The 25,439-nt window shown below is 47.2% G+C and overlaps 1 protein-coding gene across 2 annotated transcripts in view; it reads right to left on the bottom strand.

The window, feature by feature from the left end:
- The window catches only part of ABL1 (ABL proto-oncogene 1, non-receptor tyrosine kinase), a 253,630-nt gene that overhangs the window by 50,490 nt on the left and 177,701 nt on the right, over positions 1 to 25,439 (bottom strand). For both annotated transcript variants that reach the window (XM_056860485.1, XM_056860486.1), the window contains exons 2-3: positions 5,590 to 5,763; positions 2,794 to 3,089 (exon numbers count right to left, since the gene is read on the bottom strand). In XM_056860485.1, the coding sequence (XP_056716463.1) occupies positions 2,794 to 3,089; positions 5,590 to 5,763 (470 nt within the window). The remainder of the gene's footprint in view (positions 1 to 2,793; positions 3,090 to 5,589; positions 5,764 to 25,439) is intronic.

The raw sequence follows: 25,439 nt of genomic DNA, 5'->3' as shown, positions 1-25,439 counted from the left end.
GGATCACGTGTTATGGGGAGCTCACCAAGGGTTCTGCTGGAATTTTCAGGTTTGACATTGCTTCTGTTGGGCTTGCTGTTATGTTGGCCCTGGGTTCTGCTTGGCTTCTGTGGGTTTCTGACACTGGTTGTGTTTGGCCTTCCCCCTCGTTGCTTAAGTTGGTTTGGCTTGGATTCTCTGGTTTGGCTTGGATTCTCTGGTTTGACACTGGTTGTACTGGCCTTTGGTTCTGCTTGGATTCTCTGGCTTGATGTTGGTTCTGTTGGGCTAGATGATTCTGTTTGTGTTAGGGGGCTTTTGACCAGTGGTTGTGGCTTGCTCTTGCATGTTTGGCTATTGGCTTCTTTGCCCTGGAGAAAGCATGGCATTTCCCCACCACCACCCCTGTTGGAAACAATGGAGGTTGACTGATGGACCCCTTGATCCAATTTACTTGAAATTTGGGTGTTTTTTAGTAGATGGGCAATGTTGGTGCCATTAGCTTAAAAAAATAGCCATTCCAGCCCCACAGAAAGATTCCCATGGGGAATAATGGACCAGAATAAAATAAGAATCCTGAAAAGAACCTGAATCTGGATACCAAATCAGTATTTGGGAGCCAAATAACCCAGAATACCGATAATTATGCCTCCCTGAAGCTTGGATCTGAAAAATACAATTTTTTTTCTGATGCACATCCCTGAATAGTAGTCCAGTGGCACCTTAAAGACTAACAACATTTATTTCACGATGAGCTTTCATAGGTCACAGCTCACTTTCAGACAGATATGTGACAGAAAGCTGCACTGGGAAATTTTGTGGGGCAGGCTGGGGGGAGGGGTCAAGTCTTGATACAAATCACACTATGAGTCTTGGTTCACAGTGTAATTCATGCCAAGCCTTGATTCCACCCCCCAACCTGCCCCATAAGGTTTTCCAGTATGATTTTCCATCACATACCTATCAGACAAAGTGGGCTGTATCCCACAAAAGCTCATAGTGAAATAAATGTTGTTAGTACACAAGGACCTTCCATACCAAGCAGCAGAAGCTGCTCCACAATCCCCCCCTACACACACACATTTTTCTTTCAGTGCCATATTGATGTTATGCCAAACTGAAGTTTCTGCAGGCAGGTTAACAATATAACAGTCTGGAAATGCCCCAGGTACCCAGACCATAAGAGGCCAGGGTCCCCCTTCTCCCCTCCATCTAAAAACAGACAGACTGTGTGTGTCTGTGTGTATGTATGTGCATATGTGTATATATATAATCATGTGACTAATACTGCATTACACCACAGAGGTTCAGAATGAAATTTGGACTCACACAACTCTGAACTCAAGAACTAGGCTCTTTCACCCACAGAGAGCCTCATTATCCCACCTCTGTCCCTTCACCTTCATTTCTTATCATTTTACAGATATATTTCTCAAGATAGGCCACCGGCTGTTTGTTTTAATGAATTCTCCTTGTCAGTATTTATTCTCAGCAATGCCGTTTACAACAACTCTGGGGGAAAGGGAAGCTATTAACCTGCTTAGTGCAAATCTAAACTGATTACCTTAGTACTGCTTGAGTGTTCCCCATCATAAACGGTACTGCTGGGATACAACCACTCCCGTCCCCACACAGCAAAGCCACACATGGTGGGACATCTTGCAGTTAATGTGCCGTGGAGCTGACTTACACCCATGGCAGCATCTGGCCCAATAAATTTGCCTGTCTGCAGGGTATCAATCTGGAAAGTAGCAGTGTTAACTTCAAGGCACAAAAAGAGGATCTGCCATGCCGGGGGGGCGGGGGCGGGCAGAAATCCTGTACCACAAAAAACAAAAACCATCCGATTCTGTGTGCATTCACATTATATATATATTTAAAAATCTAGACATTTAATACTTAGAAGAATGGTTTAATTTGCCCGACCACCATGGTCATCTTTGGAGGCCCTGCTTCAGGAGCCCCTGGCTTAGGCGTGTGGCAACCCAGCAGAGGGCCTTCTTGGTTGTGGCACCAAAGCTCTATAACTCTCTCCCCAGGGAGATTCATGTCCTCTTCTGTTGCTGTCTTCTGTTGCTGTCTTCATTCGGCATTCCTTCAGTGATCCCTCCTTCCTAACTGTACTGTAACTCTGTGTGTGTTTTTTAACTCAGTTTTTTAACTTTTTAATGATGTGTGTTTGGAAATGGGGGCTGATTTTAATGGTTTTAAAATGTGATTTTATCATGCATGTTTTAAACTGTTAGTCCCCTTGATGGCCCTTATAAGGGCAGAAAGGTAAGATACAAATTTTGTAAATAACTAAATAAAAATTGCATAATTCTGCTTTCAGCTGTTCACCTGCAGTGCTTTTTTTATTTCACTCTCTCTCAGCCTGACACACCTCACAGCATTGTTGTGAGTTGCAGTGGGGGGTGGGGAGAGCCATGAACAGCACCCAGAGCCACTTGCAGAAAAGGGAGGATAAAAATGTATAAACAGCTCACGGCACAGAGATATCAACTTCCACCAACAGGATCCAGCCTTTGGTATATTTCTTTTAAATGCATTTGAGCGCGCAGTGAGAGTAAATTATATTTAGATGTTGAATTCGGCCTTATTAGTGACACCAACTTATTTTAGGCCTAATGTGAGCTGTTATAGTTGCCATGGACAACTTCTGGGAAGTAGCTTTCCAGACCCAGCCAGCTACACACAGATACATGTGGATGGAAAATCTTCAGCATTTTAAAAATTTTCGAGAGGATGAAAGAATGTTTGGGCTGGTGGCTCTAGCTTGCTAGTTTGAAAGCCAGTGAGGGCTTTAGAGCTCACCTTCCCGTCAGATGCAGTGTTTATCCGGTAGTGGTAAACCCTTCCCTCGTATCGCAGTGAGATCGATCTCTGCCCCGGGCTGCTCTCACTCTCTCGCACCAGAAAGCTGCCGTTGATTCCGCTGCTGAGGAGGTACTCGGCAGCGTTCCGTGAAACTGGCCCATGGTACCAAGAGTGCTTCTCCAAGCTGTTCACAGGGGTAATGTAGTTGCTGGGGACCCAGCCTTGACCGTTCTTGGTTTGGGCTTCACACCATTCTCCGTTATGATTGTAGCCCAAGACACGGAGTTTTTCACCTGATCATCAAAGAAAAGATGACAATAAATATTTTTCCTTGTGTGTATAGGCAATCCCCCGAGGCAACGTACAAGGAAGAAGACTGACAATAAGGCTAATATAATGTATTAAAACTAAAAATGTAGCGTTTATGGAAATTTTGAGGACATGGGGGGACATTTTTCCTGGTCTTTCTTGTGGGGAGGGGAACAAATATTGGGGAATACAGTAAAGGCTTTGCTATCCGGCACTCACAGTGAACAGAGGTTGCCAGATAATTAAATATGCTGGAGGCATGAGCTTATTGTGCACCCGGACCCTGCTATCCAGAGAGTCCACAGTGACCAAAGCCTTGGGAATGCTTTCGCGACAGTTCCTTCCTCCCAGACACTATTGCCAGCAGGCAGACCCCGTGGAAGAGCTGGGTTTCCATCAGTGAAAGGCAGGCTGAGGTGGAAGGAGGCACCTGAGCTTGTCAGCGAGCAGCACTGGCTGTTAGACGCTCAGCAACAGCTGGAGGCATCGAGCTGGCTAGTTGGCAAGGCAGGAGTGGAGTGCATGCACACAGGTGTGGGGTGCAGCGGCTGAGCAAAGAGCATCTGCCGTCAAAACCTATCTATTCCCAATCTGCTATCTATATTATGCTGTACATAAAAATGGGCCCCCAAGAGTTGTGCTGGATTTCTGCCTATCTTTTTGGGTTCAGGAATTTTCACTGCTCAACCTCTTTTGTTCTGCTTCAAATCTGCTCTCTGGATTTACGTGCTGCAATTTTTACCCTGTTATTGTTATTTTTATGGTTTTACTGTATTTTAGTACTTAACAGATTTTGCTGTAGGCCACTGGGGGCCTGTTTAAAGGAGAAGAGGGAAGCAGATAACCCAAATGCAGGCACACACCCAGGGAAAGCAACAAGGCATTGTGATGACATGGACAATGGCAAGATGTTTTAATGCCCCCTTTCTCTACCCATGTTCCTAAATGGAGGGGAGAGAATTTGATACAGCTGCCAGCCGCGTAGGCATTTGCAACTGCCTTCTGATAACAGAAGGGTCTTAGAGAGCATACGCAGAATTACTCCAGTCTAAGCTGGAGAAAGCCCTGACCTGAACGGTCCAGGCTAGCCTGGACTCAACAGATCTCAGAAGCTCAGCAGGGTTGCCCTGGTTAGTGTTTGGATGGGAGACCACCAAACAAGTCCAGGGTTGCTACGTAGAAGCAGGCAATAGCAAACTACCTCTGAACTTCTCTTGAAAACCCTAAGGGGTTGCCATAAGTTGGCTGTGACTTGATGGCCCTTTCTGCTACTCACCACAATGAAGCTGAATTAAACTGATATGCCTGGACAGAGTAACTCTGCACAGGACTGCACAGTCAAACACACATCTTCCAACCAGATACCCAGAAGCATTAAGCTGGTCAAGCAAAAAGACCATCCTGACTCAAAGCAGGTGCTTGGTTTTGTGAGCAATTGGGTCAAAGTATGATTTGTATCTTGAGAACCACATAGCAGACAAGTTCAGTCCAATGGAGCTTTGTTTGTGCGGATGAAATGAGAGGACCTGAGAAAATCCAAGAAGGTTCTATAACCTTTCAAAAACTGGATTCTGAGCTCAGAGTCGCTCAGAAGGCTGCTGGTTTTGCAGTTGCTTGATCGTGCCAATTTTTGAGAGCAAATAAAAGGTTTGCTGTCAAGGAGAAATTATTGTACTGAATGAAGCTCATTTCATTTTAATTGGATGTATGTAGATACCATCTGAAGTTGTCTATTCTTGCCATTCATTTCGATGGTAACTTGCATGATTTCCCCCACCTCATCCTTTTTCAATCAGTAGCAGTAGCTTCTACCATAAAGAACCAGGGATGATAAAAACTGTATTTAACCATGTGCAGCATTTTGAAACTATAGACTGGACTCTGAGATGCACTTCAAGAAATTAAATGTGATTGAGCTTTAAATCTTGGCATAAGAAGTTTAATCTTTTAAGAAGACACTCCTCCTTCTCCAAAACTTCAAGCCCTGCTCAGTGTTCTTCGCCAGCAAAAGGCTCTCATATCTCCTCAGGGCTTCTTCCTCTATGTTTTCTTCCTCTTTGGGGCCTTATGGTCTGACTGGACAGTTTTGCTTTGCCTGCTGGGGGGAAGGGGGTATATATTATTCAGGGTCTTCTTTGTGCCAGGCTGCCTCTGGAACTCCCTTCCCAGGAAAGCCCACCCAGAGCTCCTTCCCAGGTCCTTAAAAAGCTGCTCTTTATTTTCAGAAAGGCTCTCGGGATGTACTGTGTACTTGAGGGGGGGGGGAGATATCCTGTTGCTGCTGGTGGTGAGTTTAAGATTTTATTAAATACTCTTACATTAACTGTTTTATGTGAACTCCTTTTCAGGGGCCATGTGGGCTCATAAAGGGGGAGTCACTTCAAAAAACAAGTAACCAATAATAATCTGTCATTTTCCAGCCCAGATACAAAGCTTCCACTGAGTAAGGTTTTCACACCAAGTCGTGTGTGTGTGTGCTCTCACCTTTAGTGATGCTGAGAGTGTTATCCCCGCTTGCAACAAAATCATAGAGGGCAACAAAAAGGTTGGGATCATTTTCACCAGGGCTGGAAAGAAGGTTTTCCTTGGAGTTCCAGCGGGCAGCTTCACTCAGACCTTGGGGCTCAAACTCGGACACTACTGGCCTCTGAAGGGCTTCTGGAAAAGAAAATTAAGGGGTGGGGGGAGAGATTAGAATAATTAGTTCTCAATTATTATCATTTGGCATTTCGGTCTGCTTCCTCCCCACCCCCAATCTACTATGTTGAAGTTCTTTTCTTTTAAAAAAATCTTTTATTAAAAACAGTTTTACAAATACCATTTTTAAGCTTGAATAAAATTTTAGAACCCCATATTGTTCCATCTGGATACTACGTGCCATCATTCCAGGGACTGAGCGCTTTCTCTGCCACAGTGGCTACACGACATCAGCTGCCACCCAAAAGATCCAACCCACTGCTACCACGCAGGCTCCAGGTGTAGTTGGGAATGGCTTCTTCCTCTACAGTTGTTCTCCATGTAGGGTGGTGCTGGCTGGTTGCCTTCCACATTTCCATATGCTCCCCCTCCCCACTCCAAATCCTACCCAGCCCATCTCGGCTTTTCTCTCCTCTTGTACAGAACCCACTGCAGGTCCCAGTTTTAACATCATCCTCTTTCCATGAGTCCATAGCATTAAGGATGCTACAGCTACACGTGTGAAGTGCGTTCAAATGCTTTGTATGCATGGGGTGCATTCAGATGTCAAGAAAAACTGTGATTAAGGATGGCTTTGCTGGTACCTGGCACGGACACGGCTTTTTGCAGGGGCTGGGCACACCCCTCATTGTTCCAGCCTCGCTCAGCCTGCGGAACTTTACTGAAAACTTTCCAGTGTGATTTAGTCCCAATTCACCATGACTTCCAAATGCAGGAGGTTAGGCACGTTGGAGTTTGTTTACTCCCCACACATAGGGATTCCAAACTGGAATGAAGAGGAGGTTTAGAATCTTGGCTCATAGTGTGTAAACAAGTTTCACTTCCTTCAGACACCTGCATTTGGATGTTACAGTTTGATCAGACTGGGAGGTTTTGAATCTAGCATTTGAGGTGGGAACAGCAAGGGATATGTGTAAGTACAGCAAACAAGCTGTGATTATGCTGGGCACGGACAAACTTCAATTTAATCAGAGTTTATCATGATATCTGAATGCAGCAAAAAGCTTGTTACAAGCCTGTAAAGTAGGTCACTTTTATTATCCAAAGAGCCTAAAAGTTGAGCTGAAAATTATAACAAAATACTATTATTATTTATTATGCAGTGTACACTGAATTAAAAACACTGGGCCTTAAATATACAGGCTGATCAATTAAAATAATATATTAAAATAGCTGCTAATTTTCCAACATAATTGATGATAAAAAAAATCAACGTAAATGACCAATAAATAACCCAAATGCATTTTGGCCTATTTGGCCTTCTTCAGGGGTCAATTATACATTCATATATTTTAGAAACACATCCAAAAATACAAATAAAGGTATGCTGTAAAGTAATGCTTCCCTTTTCATTTGTTCTACAGTTTTATTATCCACCATATAGCACACCAGGGGAATTAAGGCTGAGTACATGGCAGAGGCAACATTCAAACCAGGAACTTCCTGAGCCATTGCTCAGCCTCTTAGTCGCCCTTGTTTGTCAGCTGTAGCCTAAATCACTGAGTAGCTCACGTGCCACATGTGGCCCCATGGCTCTTCTGAGCACCATGCCCCAATGTGGGCACCAGCCCCACGTTTCACAAAAGCAGGCCCGGCCCTTGCCTGGTGGGGCTTGTGGTTGGCAGCTGGTTTCCTGAGGCACAGGCTTTATGCCAGGATGGAAGTAAATGTGGCTCTTTTGGTTAATGGCAATTGGAAATGCGGCTCGTCCACAGGGTGAGTACCACCACCCTAAATCCTCAGGATAGGTCAGAATACACATACACGCACATAATGTTGTTTGGCTAAGTTATGTGGTGCAGTGGTTAAGAGCGGTGGTTTGGAGCAGCAGACTCTGATCTGGAGAACTGGGTTTGATTCCCCACTTCTCCACATGAGCGGCGGAGGCTAATCTGGTAAATTGGATTTGTTTCTCCACTCCTACACATGAAGCCAGCTGGGTGACCTTGGGCTAGTCACAACTTTCTTTGAGCTCTCTCAGCCCCACCTACCTCATGGGGTGTCTGTTTTGGGGAGGGGAAGGCGATTGTAAGCCAGTTTGATTCTGCCTTAAGTGGTAGAGAAAGTTGGCATACAAAAACCAATTCTTCTTATGAGAAGTAGTATGGGGGGAAAGAGCCACAGTAGCACAACAGGATGGAGCCCAAGCTCTCCTGAGCTTTTGGGGTCTCTGCTTTTCTGATCCTTGCCCTCACATGAAAAGGGCAAGAATGGGCAGCTGATGCAATCAAGTTGCGTGGCAGGATGTGAAATGTCCTCATTCCAGACCTGTGTGCCACGAGGCACTGGTGTGGTCCACAGAGGCCCATGTGTCCCTCCCCCAAGCTTCCAAACATATGGAAGCAATAGCCAGGTCCTCCTTCTCCCTGCCACACGTGGCCCAGCATTGCCTGCTTTGCAGATTCTGGATGCAGCCAGAGCAGGGGGAACCTAATGAAGCAAATTTACTACTGAACTTCCAGCAGCTGGAATGCTTTATCCAGCTGAGTTCCTGTAGGCTATATTTGACATTGATACATTTCTCGTTTGTTTTAATAAGGTTGTTGTCCTTGCAAAGTATGAAGCAACCTTAAACTCTTGGGGTATTAAAAAAATCCCAACAAATGTTAACATTTCTGGGGTCCCCAACCTTTTTGAGCCTTTAGAATTCTAACATGGAGTGGAGGGCGCCATGACAAAATGACTGCCGCAGCTTAACTTCAGTCAAGCATGAAAATCCTTGTGTTGTGATGGCAGCTGCTGCCAGAGCAACATTTTAAAAAATCTGCACAACCAATCAAATCTCCAATAGCCAATCAAAAGCCTTGCTTGGCAAAAACCCCACCCACTTCCTAACAACACTTGGCGGGCACCTGAAAAAGTGTTGTGGGCGCTATGGTCCCCCACAAATTTTTTACCGTAAGAGTTGTTCAACAGTGGAATCAGCTGCCTAGGGCGGTGGTGAGCTCCCCCTCAGTGGCAGTCTTTAAGCAGAGGCTGGACAAGCACTTGTCAGGGATGCTCTAGGCTGATCCCGCATTGAGCAGGGGGTTGGACTAGATGGCCTGGATGACCTCTTCCGACTCCAGGATTCTATGAAAACAAAACTACATCCCAAAAGCTCTGCTTCCTTCACTCTTTCCCTGCCCACCTCCCAAAAAGAACACAGAAGAAGCTGGCAGTAAAATTCTGCTGGGGTCCTTTTTATCACAATAAAAGTTGGTTTCGGGGGGTGGGGGGTGGAAGTCTCAGCTTAAGAGATCAGAATCTTCACTCAATTATCTTCTGTTTTTAGACAGGGCTGGTACAAGGTACTCGGTGGCTCCACTCTTGGATACCGTCCCCTCCTGAGCCCACGTTGCCACTGGCCAGATCCAAGCCAAGCCCGACTGACTTGGATGTGGCCAGAAGAGGCCTTGGCCCAGAGGGGATGCCGGTCACCTCTGCTGCCACAGAGACCTGTGAGCCAGCCAAGCAAGCCCCCGTGGCATATTGCTACCTTCCCTTCCACGTGCCACTAGTTTGCTGAATTGGCCCTGCTTTTACAAACGTGCCACAAAAAGAGGGTGATGTCACAACTGTTTTTGTTTTGCTTTTTAACCTGCAGACCTTTCAGTTCTGGATTTCATTCTCGGACATTGATAGACACGCTTCTACCTGGCAATATGGGATTAAAAGTCTCCAATGAAAAGCTAACGAATGTAGGGCTTTTTAGCTTAACAGGAAAAAAGACAACACCTGTGGGGGGACATAAGAGAGGTTTATAAAGTCAAGCACGGTGAGGGAAAAACACTTTCTTAAAACACTAGAACTTAAGGTCACCCAATGGCAGTAGATTCCAGCCAGACAAAAGCAAGTACAACTTCATGCAACACATAAGCACTTTCTGCTATAAAAACGTGGTGGAGGATGCTATTTTGAAGACTTTAAAAGGGGGATTAGATAAACCATGGAGGAAGAGAGGTTCATCTGTGGGTAGCCATGATGACTAAAAGGAACCTCCATGCTTCAAGGCAATGTACCTTTGGACATTGGATGCTGGGGAGGGGGACAGAAGCAACATGGGGAGGCTTTGGCCTCAGGGCTCTGTTGTTGGCCTTCTGGGGGGACCGTGGGGACAGGATGTTGTCATCTAGCAGGCTTCTTATCTTTCCAGTCATCTGTACCTTCCTCAGAATTAGACACTAACACAGAGAGATGAGTAGCCAGAGCTGCTGTCTGGGGCTCTGCCTTTCCTACTGCATTTCAGAAAAAGTTTCTTTACCCCAGCCTGCCTAGCCACTCACTTTTTCCTTTGGAATTTCCACACTCAGGGCAGACTGAGATCTTCAGGCGCTTCCCCACAGCAAACCAAGAATCAGGCCAAGAATCAGGCTCCCTCTGCCTCACATCACCCTGAAACGTTTCTAGCAGCCACTTCGGCCCCTTGCCCTCATGCATCACTTCCATCTAGATGCAACCTATCCAGGACATGCATGTCTGCTGCTCTGTGAGTGGATAATTCCCCACCCCCCACATGCACCCTAATAAATCTGGGATGCTGCAAACTTCCAAGCAGATGAGACCTGCTAACATTTATATGGCAAACAGAAAAGCACTGACGGTGGCATATCTGTTTCAGAACATGGGTCATATGGAGCACAGCTGTCAAACTGGGTGGGGTGCTTTAAACGGGAACAGGGATGTGTTGAATAGAGATGCTCAGTGAAACTGAGTGGAGCAGCAGATGGCTGGGAAGAAAGCTGTATAGGGCGCCTATGGCGGGCAGAAGGAGAGTCAGGCATCATTTCCTGCCCGCTACTTGCTCTGCTTCAACTTTCTCCCTCTCTCCTCCCTTGACGCACAGGTGTGTGACAGATAGGGTTGCCAGCTCCGAGTTGGAAAATACCTGGAGATTTTTGGGGTGGAGCCTGAGGAAGGTGGAGTTGGGCGGGGGAGACATCAGTGGGGTAAAGTGCCACAGAGTCCACCTCCCATAGCAGCCATTTTCTCCAGGTGAACTGATGTGTGTCGCCTGGAGATCAGTTGTCATAGCGGGAGATCTCCAGCCACCACCTACAGGTTGGCAACCCTAATGACAGACCCATATGCTAACACACAACATGTCTAATTAGGGCAGATGCTTGTGGAAAGAGCCCTTCTGCTCTGAGGTACGGAGGGTGTCTTCAGCTTGGGTTCTTTTCCTTTCCTTGTCAAGGGAGGCAAGAATAAAAAACACTAGGCCTTCCTGTCTCCAAGGGGAAAATGACCCCCTCCTTCCTCAAAACTCCAGTCGTTCTAGAGCTATAAAATAAGATAGACAGGAGTGCCTCCAGCAGAAGAAACAGAGATAAGTAAAAACAGTATTCAAACCAGCTCGAAGGAACTGAGCTTTCCTTATACATAACCTAGTGTAAATAACGAACGATAAAGGGTAGAGACAAACTCTCCTGTAAAAATGTACTGTGAAAAAACTGTTTAACTGTGAGGTATGAAGGTCGTACCCCTTGGTTTTTTTTGTTTTGTTTTTTTTGTTGCAGGTACCATTGGGAGGGGAAGATGCCCTCCGTACCTCAGAGCAGAAGGAGCCTTCACGGTAAGTAATTCAAGGCTCTTTCTCGCTCTGAGGGAGTAGGGCGTCTTCAGCTTGGGATGTACCAGAGCTATTTGAAGACTAGGGTGGCCCAAGACATTGCTTTTCCATTAATGGGGGTAGTAAGGGTAATGAATAAGGAGTCTGAGGACCTAAGATGATGTGTGCGTCTAAGATAAATTCTGATGGCTCTTTTTACTATCCTTATGGAAGATACATAACTCAGGCCTTGCAGACAGGGCGCCCAGTTCTGACACCCTTCTGGCTGAAGTTATGGCTGTTAAAACAATGTCTTCATCCAAAGCCATTTTAATTCCACCGTTCGAAGGGGTTCGAAAGGCAGTTTAGTGAGGCCCATGAGGACCGTTCTGAGGTTCCAGGAAGGAAAACGGTGGACTACCCCTGGAGAGGTGGATGTAACACCCCGGAGGAATGCCTTGATGTGCGGATGTTTGTTTATGGCATAGCCTGACACTTGAGGAACCAGAGTGGCAATGGCTGCCAATTGACGCCGCATAGTGGAGGTCTTGAGGCCCAGCTTCCTTCCTTCCTGGAGAAAGGAGAGGATGTCCGCTACCTTGGGCTTGAGAGGGCTGATGGCAGCGCGGTTACACCAGGATACGAAAGCCTTCCAGGTGACTCCATAGATTCGATGAGTGGAGGGTCTTCTGGACCCCAGTATGGTGTTGACAATGTCCGAATTGTATCCAAGGTCTAGAAGCCTTCGCCTTTCAATGGCCACACGATCAAGCAGTAACATCCCGGATCGGGATGACAGATGGGGCCCTGGAGGAGTAGATCGTGTCTGTCCGGAAGGAGCCAATGAGGTCTGAAGGCCATCTCCTGTAGTGCCGGGTACCACAGACGTCTTGGCCAATTTGGGGCCACTAGTAGAGCCGTTGCACTGAGAAGGCAGATGCGCCTGAGTACCCTGGGAATTAGAGGGAGGGGAGGATAGGCATACAGAAGGCCCTGGGGCCATGGCTATAGCAGGGCATCTGTTTCTTCCGCCTCCAATTGTCGGTACCTCGAAAAGAACCTTGGAAGTTGTTTGTTTGAAGAGGTTGCGAATAGGTCTACTACAGGTTTGCCGAACTTGAGGCATATCTGACCGAAGACCTTTGGATTGAGGGACCACTTGGCTTCGTCAAGGTGTCTGCGGCTCAGCCAGTCCACCTGGACGTTCAGTACTTCCTGTATGTGCTTGGCTGATATCGAGGAAAGATGACTCTCTGCCCAGTTGAGGACTAGAGATACCTGCTTGTGGAGACTGGAAGACCGAGACTCTATGGGTAAACATAAAAGGAATAAGAAATAATCGTGATATTCTCGTGGGGGTCTGCTATTGACCGCCAAACCAGGCAGAGGACTTGGATGGGATGCTCCTAGACCAGACCACAAAGTTCTCAAAGAGACGGGACATGGTGGTCATGGGAGATTTTAATTACCCGGATATCTGTTGGAAATCCAACGCTGCTAAAAATGCAAAATCCAATAAATTCCTGACTTGTCTTGCTGACAACTTCCTATTCCAGAAGGTGGACAGGGAAACAAGGGGATCTGCTATCTTAGACTTGATTCTCACCAACAGGGAAGAACTGGTCGATGAGGTTAAAGTAGTAGGCACCCTGTTTAGTAGTGACCACGTACTCTTGGAATTTACAATCTTGGGGAGAGGAAAACCTGTACGTAGTCAGACATGTAGGTTGGACTTCAAAAGAGCAAATCAAAAGAGCAAATTTTAACAAACTTAAACTTATGCTAGGTAGAATCCCATGGTCAGAAATACTTAAGGAGAAGGAAGTTCAAGAAGGGTGGGCATTTCTTAAAAATAAAATACTGAAGGCGCAATCCCAAACCATTCCTATGAGAAGGAAAAATGGGAGGAGGCCAGGGTGGCTCCATAAACAGCTTTTTAAAGAGTTGAGAAATTAAAAAGACTCATTTAGGAAGTGGAAGGAAGGTCTTTTAACCAAAGAGGTTAGGCTAGCGAGAGATGCTAAACGCAACAAAAAGGGTTCTTTTCCTATGTACGGAGTAAGAGTAAGAACAAGGACAAGATAAGCCCATTGCATGGACCGGAAAGTGAAATTGTAACAGGAGACGAAGAGAGGGCAGAACTCCTCAATTCCTACTTTTCCTCAGATTTTTCTCGCTAGCCTAAGTTCATACTGAGCTTTAGCTTTCCTAACACTCTCCCTACAAGCACTAGTTATTTGGTTATATTCCTCTTTGGTTATAAGGCCCTCCTTTGGTTATAAGGCCCTCCTTCCTGCTTGTTGATATGGGCCTTGGCAGCCACGTTGTCCGTCCTGATAAGCAGGTGATTGTCAGTTAGTTGGGGACCCAAAGGTAGAATGGCCTTTAGAATGGCCCTGATCTCTAGAAAAATGTTTTTTTTCTCTCCTGTGGACCCCATGTCCCTTGGGCAGGCTGGTTCTTGAATGTGGCTCCCCAACCCGTTAGGTTCGCGTCCGTGAATAATTGTACTGGAGGGTCATGTAGGAACATGAGTCCCTTTGAAAGATTGAGTGGGTTGGCCCACCATTTTAGGCTTAGGCAGAGGGAGGTGGATAGGAGCAGGGACTTGCTCCTCTTTTGAATGATGTCCTGCTGGTGAGGGCGAAGAAACTACTGGAGAGTGTGAAATCGGGCCCAGGGAACTGCTGGGATGCAGGCGATCATGTGACCCTGCAGCTTGGCTAGGGTCATAAGGCGGGAGGTGGACGAGGCTGCGGTCTTGTTGGACATGGTGGCTATGAATAACACCTTCTCCGGAGGGAGAATGAGGGAATTGGAGAGGGTGTCTACAATCACCCCTAGATGAACGAGCCTATGGGATGGTGTGAGGTGGCTCTTTTCCCGCTTGATCAGAAACCCGTGAGACTGAAGGAGGTAAATCACTAGCTCTGTGTGGGCCAGGCAGAGTTCCCTCGATGGCACACAGATGAGGATGTCGTCCAGGTACAGGTGTACCTGGACTCCCTGTTTTCGAGCGGCTGCCATTGGGGTCACTAAGATCTTGGTGAATACCCTGGGAGCTGATGTCAGGCCAAAGGGGAGAGCCCTGAATTGATAGTGCCTGTTCTGGACCACGAACCTCAGGAACCTCCGGTGACTGGGGTGAATGGAGACATGCCGATACGCTTCGGTGAGGTCCACCGATGTCAGAAACGCCCTTTGTCTCAGAGCCTTGGTGACTAACTTGAGTGTCTCCATCCTGGACTGTTTTTATATGATGAATTTGTTGACAAACTGCAGGTCCAGGATGACCCTCCATTTTTGGGGGGGACCGTGAAGAACATGGAGTAGACCCCATGTTCTGAGGGCTCGACGGGTTCAATGGCCTGAATGTCCAGCAGGTGCTGGACAGCTGACTCCATGCAGAGGAGCTTGTCCTCGCTGAGGAAGCGTGGTTGCGCAATGATTTTGTCGGGTGGAGGGCGGTGGAACTCGAAAAGGTACCCTTGGATGACTACCTGCGTCACCCAGTGGTCCACTTGGGAGGCTGCCCACTTGGTCGCAAACTGGCTCAGGCGGCCCCCCACTGGGATTGCTCTGACGTCACTGTTTGGTCTGGCAGGGTCCACCGCCAGATCTGTCAGCGTTGGGCTGAGAGAAGTGTGAGTCTCTGAAGGGCCAGCCTCCCCTCCAAAAGGAGCCTCTGTTGGAATGCCATGATCCTCTCCTCTGGTCCCAACGAAATCTCTGGAGTGTGTGGGAGGAACGAAAGGAATGGGACGAAGAACCTTTCTGGTCTCTATGGAAACTCTTTGGCAGCGTCTTTTTCTTGTCCCGTGTCTCAATCAGGATGGTGTCCAACTGATCCCCGAACAGCTTGTTGCCCTGGTAGGGAAACCCCATAAGCTCTGCTTTAGGGTGTGTGTGTGTGTCTGCCTGCCAGGGGCGGAGCCATAGGGCTTGCCTAGCTGCTGATTGGGTGGCTATGGCGCGAGCTGAAAATGATAGAGTGTTTAGAGTGGAGTCTGCTAAAAAGGTAACGGCTTTGAGTACTCTGGAGATGCCTTCTAGGGCCTTTCTATTACCCTCAGGGATAAGTTGCTGCAGCTTGCGCGTCCACACAATTGCTGTCCTGGACATTAGAGCCGATGTTACTGAAGTGCTTACAGATAAAGCAGACGCTTCATGGGCCCTCTTGAGGGTGAGCTCGGCCTTCCTATCCAAGGGGTCCCTAACAGACCCCATGCCGTCTCTGGTGACCAAATCAAAGGCGTGTAGGGCGGTTACCGGGGCTTCCACCACTGGGATTTTAAGCAACTGACTGGAAGTATTGGTTAGATTGTAAAATCTCTTGGCTACAGCAGGAGCCCGCTTATTGGCTGGGGGCTTCTCCCATTCTGACATAATCAGAGAGGTGAAGTATTCAGGGACTGGGATGGTTCTTGAAGGAACAGAGTGTCTGTGGAAGAATTCTTTGGAACCCTTCAAATTATCCGTCTGCGTGGCTTGTGTCTCAGTGAGATCTAAGGCTGCTAGAGCCTTGGAAAAAAGAGGGGGGAAATCCTCCTGAGAGAATAATCTAAGCTGCTTCTCCTCCACTGGGGGGAGGTCTTCTTCAGAGGAAAACTCTCCCTCCTCCCTTGCTTCGGAGTCTGAAAAGTCGGGGGATAGGGTAGCCTGTGAGTGCCTGGATGAGGAGGCCTTATGCGGAGGCTTCGTGGGCCCGGAATGCTTCCCCCCCCCCCATATGGGAGTCCCTGTGATCACAGCTTGAGCACTCCAGAGGGTCTTGGGAGGTGGATAGATTGTGGACTGATGAAGCCTGGGAGACCTGTATGGCTTGTAGTCACTCTAAGAGGAGGCTTCTAAAAAGATCAGTGAGCTCTGAATGCAAAGCTACTAGCCCCCCCTCAGCTGGAGCCAACGCGTGCGTCTGTACATTACCGCCTGGGGCCATCATCTGAGCTGGAAGGGCCGACATGGGAACCTGCATAGCCGGTTGAAGGGCCGTCTGTCCTCCGGCGGGGGGAGGGAACTGCTGGGGCACTGGTAATGAAGGGCTAGGAGCCGCACCGTTCTTTGCCTCCTCGGCTGTAGAAGTCGCGCTGGCAACAAGAAGCGCCATGCCGCTGGTCCTGGCACCCAACTAGAAGCCACCCGGATCTTAACTCTCTCAGCCACCAGAGTTATTGGGCCAATTTTTGGCGCCCGGTTAGAAGCCTCGCCATCTTTGCAGGCTCCACTTGATGCAGAGCTCTTCGATTTCTTCGTTGCTCCCTTATCCTTATTTGAAGGTGCTTTCTTGCGCTTAACTACCTTGCCCGGTGACTGATCGGGCTTGTCAGAGTGGAGGCTGTTTGCCTCCCGGCTCTGATCCACGGCCGTAAGGAGGCCCGGATCCAAGTCCGTAGGCGAGATATACTCATCGCCTGTAGATTCCGCCATCTTTTTTAGGCGGGAACAGAAAAAACTGCCTGGCAACAGCCGAGGAGCAGGAGCCGACAAACAAAGGGATAAGGGAGACAAAAGCAAGGTCACAGATTAACACTTAAACTAATATAATCTAATCTAAATCTAAACACAGAAAAAATCTAGTTTCATTGACTTGAATGGATCAGATAGCAGCAGAATGCTGCAGAAGCTGCTTCCCTATCAAAGGCAGGAAACGAACTGGAGCTTTGAGGAAGGAGGGGGTCATTTCCCCCCGGGAGACAGGAAGGCCTAATGTTTTTTGTTCCTGCCTCCCTGACAAGGAAAGGAAAATAACCCGAGATGAAGACGCCCTCCTCCCGCAGAGCAAGAAGGGGAAGGAACTTGGGCTGGGCACAGAAAAGGATGGGGCGTCGGAGATCTGAGGAGAGTTATATTCTTCAACCAACTACATATCTCTGAGAAGCCACAGAATTTGGATGACAATTTGGGTTACTTAAATTACCCCTGGGAGCATTCCAAGACAGACAAAGTGTTTATGCACCAAGACAAAAGTTCTCCAAAAATATGGCTGAAGACCATAAAACAATTAAGATTTTAAATGCATTATGGAGATTCAGCCCCTCCTTCCTCTTTTTGCCCACAGACTGCATTCTGTCATCCCTGCCGTGCTTTAATGGCAACAATTATGGAAGACGCAGAAAAACCACTTGGAGAAAATTAGGCTGATTAATCATTTTGCCATGAAGAATGCTTTTGATCTTGTGGAGCCCATTACAGCTCTCTTATCAAGCAAGAGGCGCCGTACAGACTGGAGTCTGTAGTCCCCCCCCCCCAAAAAAAGCCAGCAACATCATCAGCTGGGTAAACACCTGGAATAAACAGACAGCAAACAGCTGGATGCGGGGGAGGCGCAAGATAAGCAAGGAGACCCGCTGTGATGATGAAAACTGCTCCCCTCCCCAGCAAATATAGAATGCACTGTAAACTGCACACAGCAAGAGGTCATGTGGCCTCGGTCAGAAAGGAAAAAGCCTCCCAACGGGGACAGATTCAACAGGAAGACCAGATGTCCAAAAAGCTCTCTCCTCCAAGCGCACTGTGATGGAGGACTACCATTTGCTAACTCAAGCCAGTTGCTGAACCAGGGCCCTGAAGCGGGGGCTCACTGCATGCCACGATCACCCTCCTCTCACGCTTGGTCCAGGCTGATGCCAAAAACTGAAGGTGGAGGAGTAGGCAAAGTTGCTTGCTCTGTTTTCAGACCGCATGATGAGGCTGGCCTATCAAACTTTCAAGGAAGCGGCAAAACTATGGCATGGAAATTCAAGAAGCCAGCTTTCCTACAACAGTATCTTTTTTGGTATCACCCAGTCGGGCATGCCCCCCTGCTCACAAGGTCAGCTAGCTCTCCATCTGAACAACTGGTATGATACGCTTCATCAATAGGCAGGAGATTATATGACTCCTCTGGAAGGTATACTCTCAATATTTGAATCAAGGTCTGCAGACCTGCTCTGGATCATTGACTCTGAATTGCAGAACCAAGGGAGCTGGATAAATATCACAGCTCTGCTTAATGACAATTCCTTATATTGTTTTAAACATTTGCAACCTGCACCCTCCATCCCCCGTTTTGTTTACCATGAACGTCCAGTGAGACTCTAAAGAAGGGGTCCCCAACGTTTTTGAGCCTGCAGACACATTTGGAATTCTGACACGGCATGGTGGGCACAGCAACAAAAAGGCTGCCACAAAATGGATGTCACGGGAAGTGGAGCCAGCCACAAAATGATTGTTACAGTTTAACTTCAGTAACAGGGTGTAGATCTTTGTGCTGGCAGCTGCTGCCAAAGCAACATTTCAAGAAATCTGCATAGCCAATCAAATCCCAATAGTTAATTAGAAGCCTTGCACAAGCCCCACCTAACCCAACCCACTTCCTAAAACACTTGGCAGGCACCAGAAAAGGTGTCGGTGGGCGCCATAGCACCCATGGGCACCACGTTGAGGACCCCTGATCTGAAGCAGTTTGAATGTTACTAGCTCCAGGAAAAGATGCCACTTATCTCTTGATGGTTGGTTTTCTTTTGGGTCCTTAGCAAACAACAAAGCACCTGGGATTTTAATTCACCAGCTAGGGTGGTGGTCTCTCCCTTGCTGGAGGTCTTCAAGCAGAGGCTGGATGGCCATCTGTTGAGGATGACCTATCTACGGATTCCCTGCATGGAGCAGGGGTTGGACTACGTGGTCCATGATCTATTCTATACAGCATATAGAGGACATAAACCCTCCATCAAGGATATAGCAGGAAGAAATCAATGATTTTTACATACCCAAATACAACGAGACTGTCAAGCAGGTCTCTGGCTCACACTCTTCCTCTTGCAGAGTTCTCTGCAGGAAAGTGCCCAAGATTAGGGCAGACCCCTCTATGCAAATTCATGCAGGGTCTCCTGGGTAGGCTTTCCCTTTTATGTATGTTGTGGGACAGGGGAGGGTTAGGCAGAAGTCAGAGCCTGAGGCCTGCAATTGATTTCCCCATGTGTTGAGTCAGAGGGGGAAATGCCGAACAACCGCCTGCCTATTGTTTCAGAGATCATCTTTGCATTCGCTGCTCCCTCCTAAACTTGGGAAATGGCCTCTTCATACTGCACACACCCCTCTTAACCCCCCACCTTTGCCATTGCTTCTTTCTGCAGAGAGCGTCTGTTCCAAATAGGAGAGCCAAATTCTTTAGATCACCACATTGCAATCTCATTTGGGAGGGGGGGAACACATTCTTTTGGGGACGGACTAAATCTTGCTGCATCACAGATACTATAAGACCTGGACGAAAACCAACAACGGTGGGTTGAAAGCAACACAAGAGCACAACAATCCCTTTCAGCCTGCCCGATCTGACTTTGCCTACACTCGCATAAAGCTGAGTGCTTACTCTGTGAGTTACTGTTACCATCTTCTACCTTCCTCCATTCATTTGTTTCTTTCTCCTCTAGATACCCTTTCCCAAACCTGCAAAATAAGCTAACTGCTGAACCATGAGGCAAGGTATTCCCCTTAACACAGTTGCTATACCAAGATGACAGTACTTTTCTGGAAAGTTAAATGGCAAGAGGGCGAGAGAAGAGAGAAGAGCTACTCTCCCAAGAGAGACCCAGATTCAGTTTCACAATGGTGACTGTCGATTTTTAAATGAACGTTTTCAAAAGGTTAATTTGTCACAGAAGAGGCTTTCTTTGGTGTGCCACTCATATCTTCCTACTAAGTCCACAGTATCTTATCCAAAGCTCCTACACTTGAGAGCAGGAGTCCCCAACCTTTTTGAGCTTGTGGGCATATTTGAAATTCTGACACGGCGTGGTGGGCGCAACAACAAAACGGCTGCCACAAGAGGCAGAGCCAGCTACAAAAATGATGGCCACAGCTTAACTTCAGTAACACAATGTAGGTTCTTGTGCTGCGGTGGCAGCTGCTGCAAACACAGCATTTAAAAAACTCTGAACAGCCAATCAAATCTCCAACACGCAATCAGAAGTCTTGCTGGGCAAAAACCCTACCTGGCCCCACCCACTCTCTAAAAACATTTGGCAGACACTAAAAGAGGTGTCAGTGGGCCCCATGGAGCCACAGGCACCATGCTGGGGACCCCTGCTATTGAGGTATGATAGTTAAGAGACCATGAACTAGCAAGTCCCAGGTTCAAGCCCCAGGTTCATCCATAAATAAGGACAGGGGGTCCTGGGTCCATCACTCTCCTTAGCCTTCAACCACCACCCATACCCCACAGCCCCACCTGCAGAGGTGAGTGGGTGGTGACTAGAGACAGGGCTTTTTTTGGTGGTGGCACTCCACCTTTGGAATGCCCTCTTCCTTGCGTCATGCCTGGAGCCTTTAGGCACCAGCCCAAAACATTTATTTTTATCCATGTTTTTAACAGAAAGATTTTTTTCTTTTTAAGCTGTTTTGATGGCCTGAGTCTAGCTTGAGGACTGTTTTATGGATATTACTGTGGACTACTGAATGTTTACCGCTGTTTTGATGGCTTGTTTTATTATTTATAATTCTGAGGTTATTTTATGGTAGTATTTCTACTTTGTGAGCTGCCTCGAGAAGCTCTCTGGAGAGGCAGTATATGCCTTTCCCAAATAAATAAAATCTGCCACATGGGAGGATAACAATACTGACCTACCACAAATGGCTATTGTGTAGAGGTCTACTGCTAAAGTGCTATATGATAAAGGCTAACTTGGAGGCAAAGAACTGCCTTTTTGTGTACCTGCCATTTATTGGAGCATGCCAAAATGCTGACTTGGGGGCGGGGGAGTTATCTGAACTACAAAATGTCATTCATAGATAACAGGAAGGCTCTTGCATAAAAGGACCTTCCGCTCTGCATTAAACTGTGAGCTCATCCACAATAACTTAATGGCAAAGCTGGAAAACAGTGAGGGAAGTCTGCCCAACCACACCAGGCAGACAGACAGCTTTCAGGACCACCATTGCCATGGCCTGTGTCCATCACCGTCACTTCCCAACAACACAGTCTTTAAGAGCCGAGGCACACTTCCTAATCTAGCCCTGCTATTTCCTTTGCTGCCCCTGAAGAGTTTGCTCTTAAGGACACACCAACACACACAACCACCACATTTCTGACTGAGGAACCACAACAAAAATGTCATGATGGCAGGAATCCCTAATTTGTGGCCCATTTGGATAATACCTGGGCAGAGAATCAGTTCCACCCAATCAGCTAAAGCAGTTGACAGAAAATAAATTCTCTCTCTCTCTCCCACTGTACTGGGCACTCAGGTTGACTGCTCGTGGATTCACGATGGGGAAAAGGAAGTACTTTTTCAGACATTGCATAAGTCACTGATGGAACTCATGGCCTCAGGATACAGTGATAGCTATGACCTTGCATGGCTTTAAAAGGAGAGCGGAGGAGAGGTCTAAAAACATGCATGCTCGGAGGCAATGTACCTCTGAATACAGATCAGTTGTTGAGGACATCTGATTGGCCACTGTGGGGAAAAGGATCCTGGTTTAGGTGGACCTACAAGTCAGGTCCAGCAACACTGGACTCACAAAGCGCCAGATATGTGTCCTTGGTGTGTCCTTAAGAGCAAACAGTTCCCACAAACAACAAGCTAAGTGGGGGGGGGGGAAGCCCTGGAGGGAAAAGTCCCAGCGGAAGAGGTCTTTGCCCCATACATACTGAATAGTTCCAGTAAGTCTGAAGTGTGGAAAGACTGTTGGTCAAGATTAGATCCCATGATTAAAAACTGGAGGGGGGGGGTTAAGTTGCCTAAGGCCAATTGATGAGATTGTGGCAAAGGCAATATCTGAACTGTGGGCTTCCCAGTCATTCTGTTGCACGACCTCCCATCCTCCAACTCACACCCATGCACAAATAGGCAGTGGCTGGAAATAAAAGATCCTTCTTCCAGCTGGTGCTTCCCTCCCCTTCCCACCGCACACAACAATTTAACAAGGCTTTTTTAAAACATTTTTTTCTGCACACTGAGCTCTCAGTACGCACCTAGACTTCTATTTAACAACTCAGCTTTTGGTTATCTGATCACACATCCCAGAATGCCAGACAAGCCAATCAAGAGCCTCCTGACAACCATCTTTTTGACCACATTTGCTCATTCGAGAAGAAATATATTCTTCACTTTGCTTCGAAAAGTGTTCTGTGAGGACTCACCCAGAGGAAGGAAGATAAAATGTTTCTTGGCCCCTGGGGGACCCACCAAGCTGTTCTGATCATAGAATCATAGAGTTGGAAGGAACCACCTGGGTCATCTAGTCCAACCCCCTGCAAAATGCAGGAAATTCACAATTACCTCCCCCCCCATACCCCCAGCGACCCAAACTCCATGCCCAGAAGATGGCCAAGATGCCCTCCCTCTCATAAACTGCCTCTCATGAACTGCCTAAAGTCATAGAATCAGCATTGCTGACAGATGGCCATCTAACCTTAAAAACCTCCAGGGAAGGAGAGCTTACCACCTCCCAAAGAAGCCTCTTCCACTGAGGAACAACTCGAACTGTTAGAAATTTCTTCCTAATGTCTAGATGGAAACTCTTTTGATTTAATTTCAACCCGCTGGTTTTGGTCCGACCTTCTGGGGCAACAGAAAACTACTCAGCACCCTCCTCTATATGACAGCCCTTCAAGTACTTGAAGATGGTTATCATGTCCCCTCTCAGTCTTCTCTTCAGGCTAAACATACCCAGCTCCTTCAAACTTTCCTCATAGGACTTGGTCTCCAGACCCCTCACAATCTTTGTTGCTCTCCTCTGGACACATTCCAGCTTGTCTACATCTTTTTTAAATTGTGGTGCCCAAAACTGAACACAATACTCTAGGTGAGGTCTAACCAGAGCAGAGTAAAGTGATACCATCACTTCGCGTGATCTGGACATTATACTTCTGTTGATGCAGCCCAAGATCGCATTTGCCTTTTTAGCTCCCACATCACACTGCTGACTCATGTTCAGTGTTTGGTCTACTAAGACCCTAAGAGCCTTTTCACACACACTACTGCTCAGACAAGTCTCCCCCATCCTATAATTATGCATTTGATTTTTCCTATCTAAATGCAGAACTTTACATTTATCTCTGTTGAAATGCATTTTATTGTTTTAGTCCAGTTCTCCAGCCTGTCAAGATCATCCTGTATCTTGGCTCTGTCTTCTACCGTATTTGCCACCCCTCCCAATTTAGTATCATCTGCAAATTTAATAAGCATCCCCTCTATTCCTTCATCCAAATCATTTATAAAGATATTGAACAACACAGGGCCCAGGCAGATCCCTGAGGCACTCCACTAGTCACTCCTCTCCAAGTGGATGAGGAACCATTAACAAGCACTCTTTGGGTGCGATCTGTCAACCAATTACAGATCCACCTAACAGTAACAGGGTCTAAACCACATTTTCCCAATTTGTCAACAAGATTATGGGGAAACCTATCAGAAGCCTTACTGAAATCTAGATAAACTATGTCTACAGCATTCCCCTGATCCAGCAAGTTAGTAACTTTCTCAAAAAAGTTCTTCTTAATGTTTAGATGGAAACTCTTTTAATTTCAACCCAATGGTTCTGGTCCAACCTTCTGGGGCAACAGATGACACTGAGGGGTAAGAAGATGTCCTGTGACCCTTCAACCCATGGCTGATCTGTCTAACGTGACTAGCCACTGCCTTCTGGGGCCTTCACGAAAGTCCTCCTCCACTTAAGGATGAGAGATGTGAGATTGGACCTAAACCTTTAAAGATCCCATCTGCATGCCCCAGGCGTTCAAACCCAAATTCTGCATGGACTGTGCACATTAAGCAAATGCACATTTTATTTTGGCATTCTTTGTCCTGCAATTTTTTATTATTTTGCTTTATTTATTTGGAGATTATTTATGCCCTGTGCCTTTCTGTGCAAAGACATCTTCAAAGTGACTTACAGGGTAAGTTAGAGAGCCAGTGGTGGTTTGGAGCAGTGGACTCTAATCTGGAGAACTGGGTTTGATTCCCCACTCCTCCACATGAGTGGTGGATGCTAATCTGGTGAACTGGGTTGGTTTCACCACTCCTACACATGAAGCCTGTTGGGTGACCATGGGCTAGTCACAGCTCTTCGAGCTCTCTCAGCCCCACCTACCTCACAGGGTGTCTATTGTGGGGAGGGGAAGGGAAGGTGATTGTAAGCCGGTTTGATTCTTCCTTGTGGTAGAGAAAGTTGGCATATAAAAACTACTTCTTCTCCTTCTTAAATCAACAAACCCCCAAATTAAAACAGTGCAACTGGCATAAAGACAAGCAGCAAAATATCCCAAAGTGCCACAGTGACAGAATAGCAGCACAAAAACTGTTTCAGTTCTACTAACTGTGGGAAGGGGCACTGGCTAAAGCTCAGCACTCAGCCCTGGCAATCTTACACAGCAACCCTTCTGGCTTATGACACTTCATCAGGCATGATGTCTCATCCACACTCCAGCATATATTTACGCAACCTTCAGAAAGCAGAGTTTCACTTACCTGTAACTGTTGTTCATCTGGTGGTCTTCTATGCAGGCACACATTGGGACTGAGCAGGCACAGGCCAACCACGGATAAGATTTGTCAGCTTCTAGCAAAAACGAAAGTGAGAGTGCTCCCCCTCCCCTCGGGGCATGTAGCCTCCCCGCCCAACAGTCACATGATGCGGGGGAGGGAGCACTCTCCCCTCAAGTTCTCCAACCTGCCGCCACGGAACCACCCACGTGTATTGCGGAGAGGTCCCACAGCGGGGAAGGAGGGAGAGATGTGTGCCTGCATAGAAGACGACCAGATGAACAACAGTTACAGGTAAGTGAAACTCTGTTTTCATCTGCGTGGCTTCTATGCAGTCCCACATTGGGAGAGTAGCAAGCTCGGTTGCCTGGATGGTGGGTGTGGGACAGTCACCGAAACAATGACTACAAGACGGCACGTCCCACTGCCACCTCTCTAGATGAATCCATGTCCACCGCCTAGTGCTTTATGAAAGTAGAGGGGGTTGACGACATCGCCGCTTGACAGATGTCTCGGAGGTCAATTTTAAACGAAAAGGCGACGGAGGCAGCGTAAGCTCTTGTGGAGTGTGCCTTGACCATGTCTGGGCAATCCACATGCGCACTCTCCTAAGACAGTCTAATGGCTGAGGTAATCCACCT

Source organism: Euleptes europaea, chromosome 14, assembly GCF_029931775.1.
Source record: "Euleptes europaea isolate rEulEur1 chromosome 14, rEulEur1.hap1, whole genome shotgun sequence".
Taxonomy (NCBI): domain Eukaryota; kingdom Metazoa; phylum Chordata; class Lepidosauria; order Squamata; family Sphaerodactylidae; genus Euleptes; species Euleptes europaea.
This window is presented reverse-complemented; position numbering and strand designations above follow the sequence as displayed.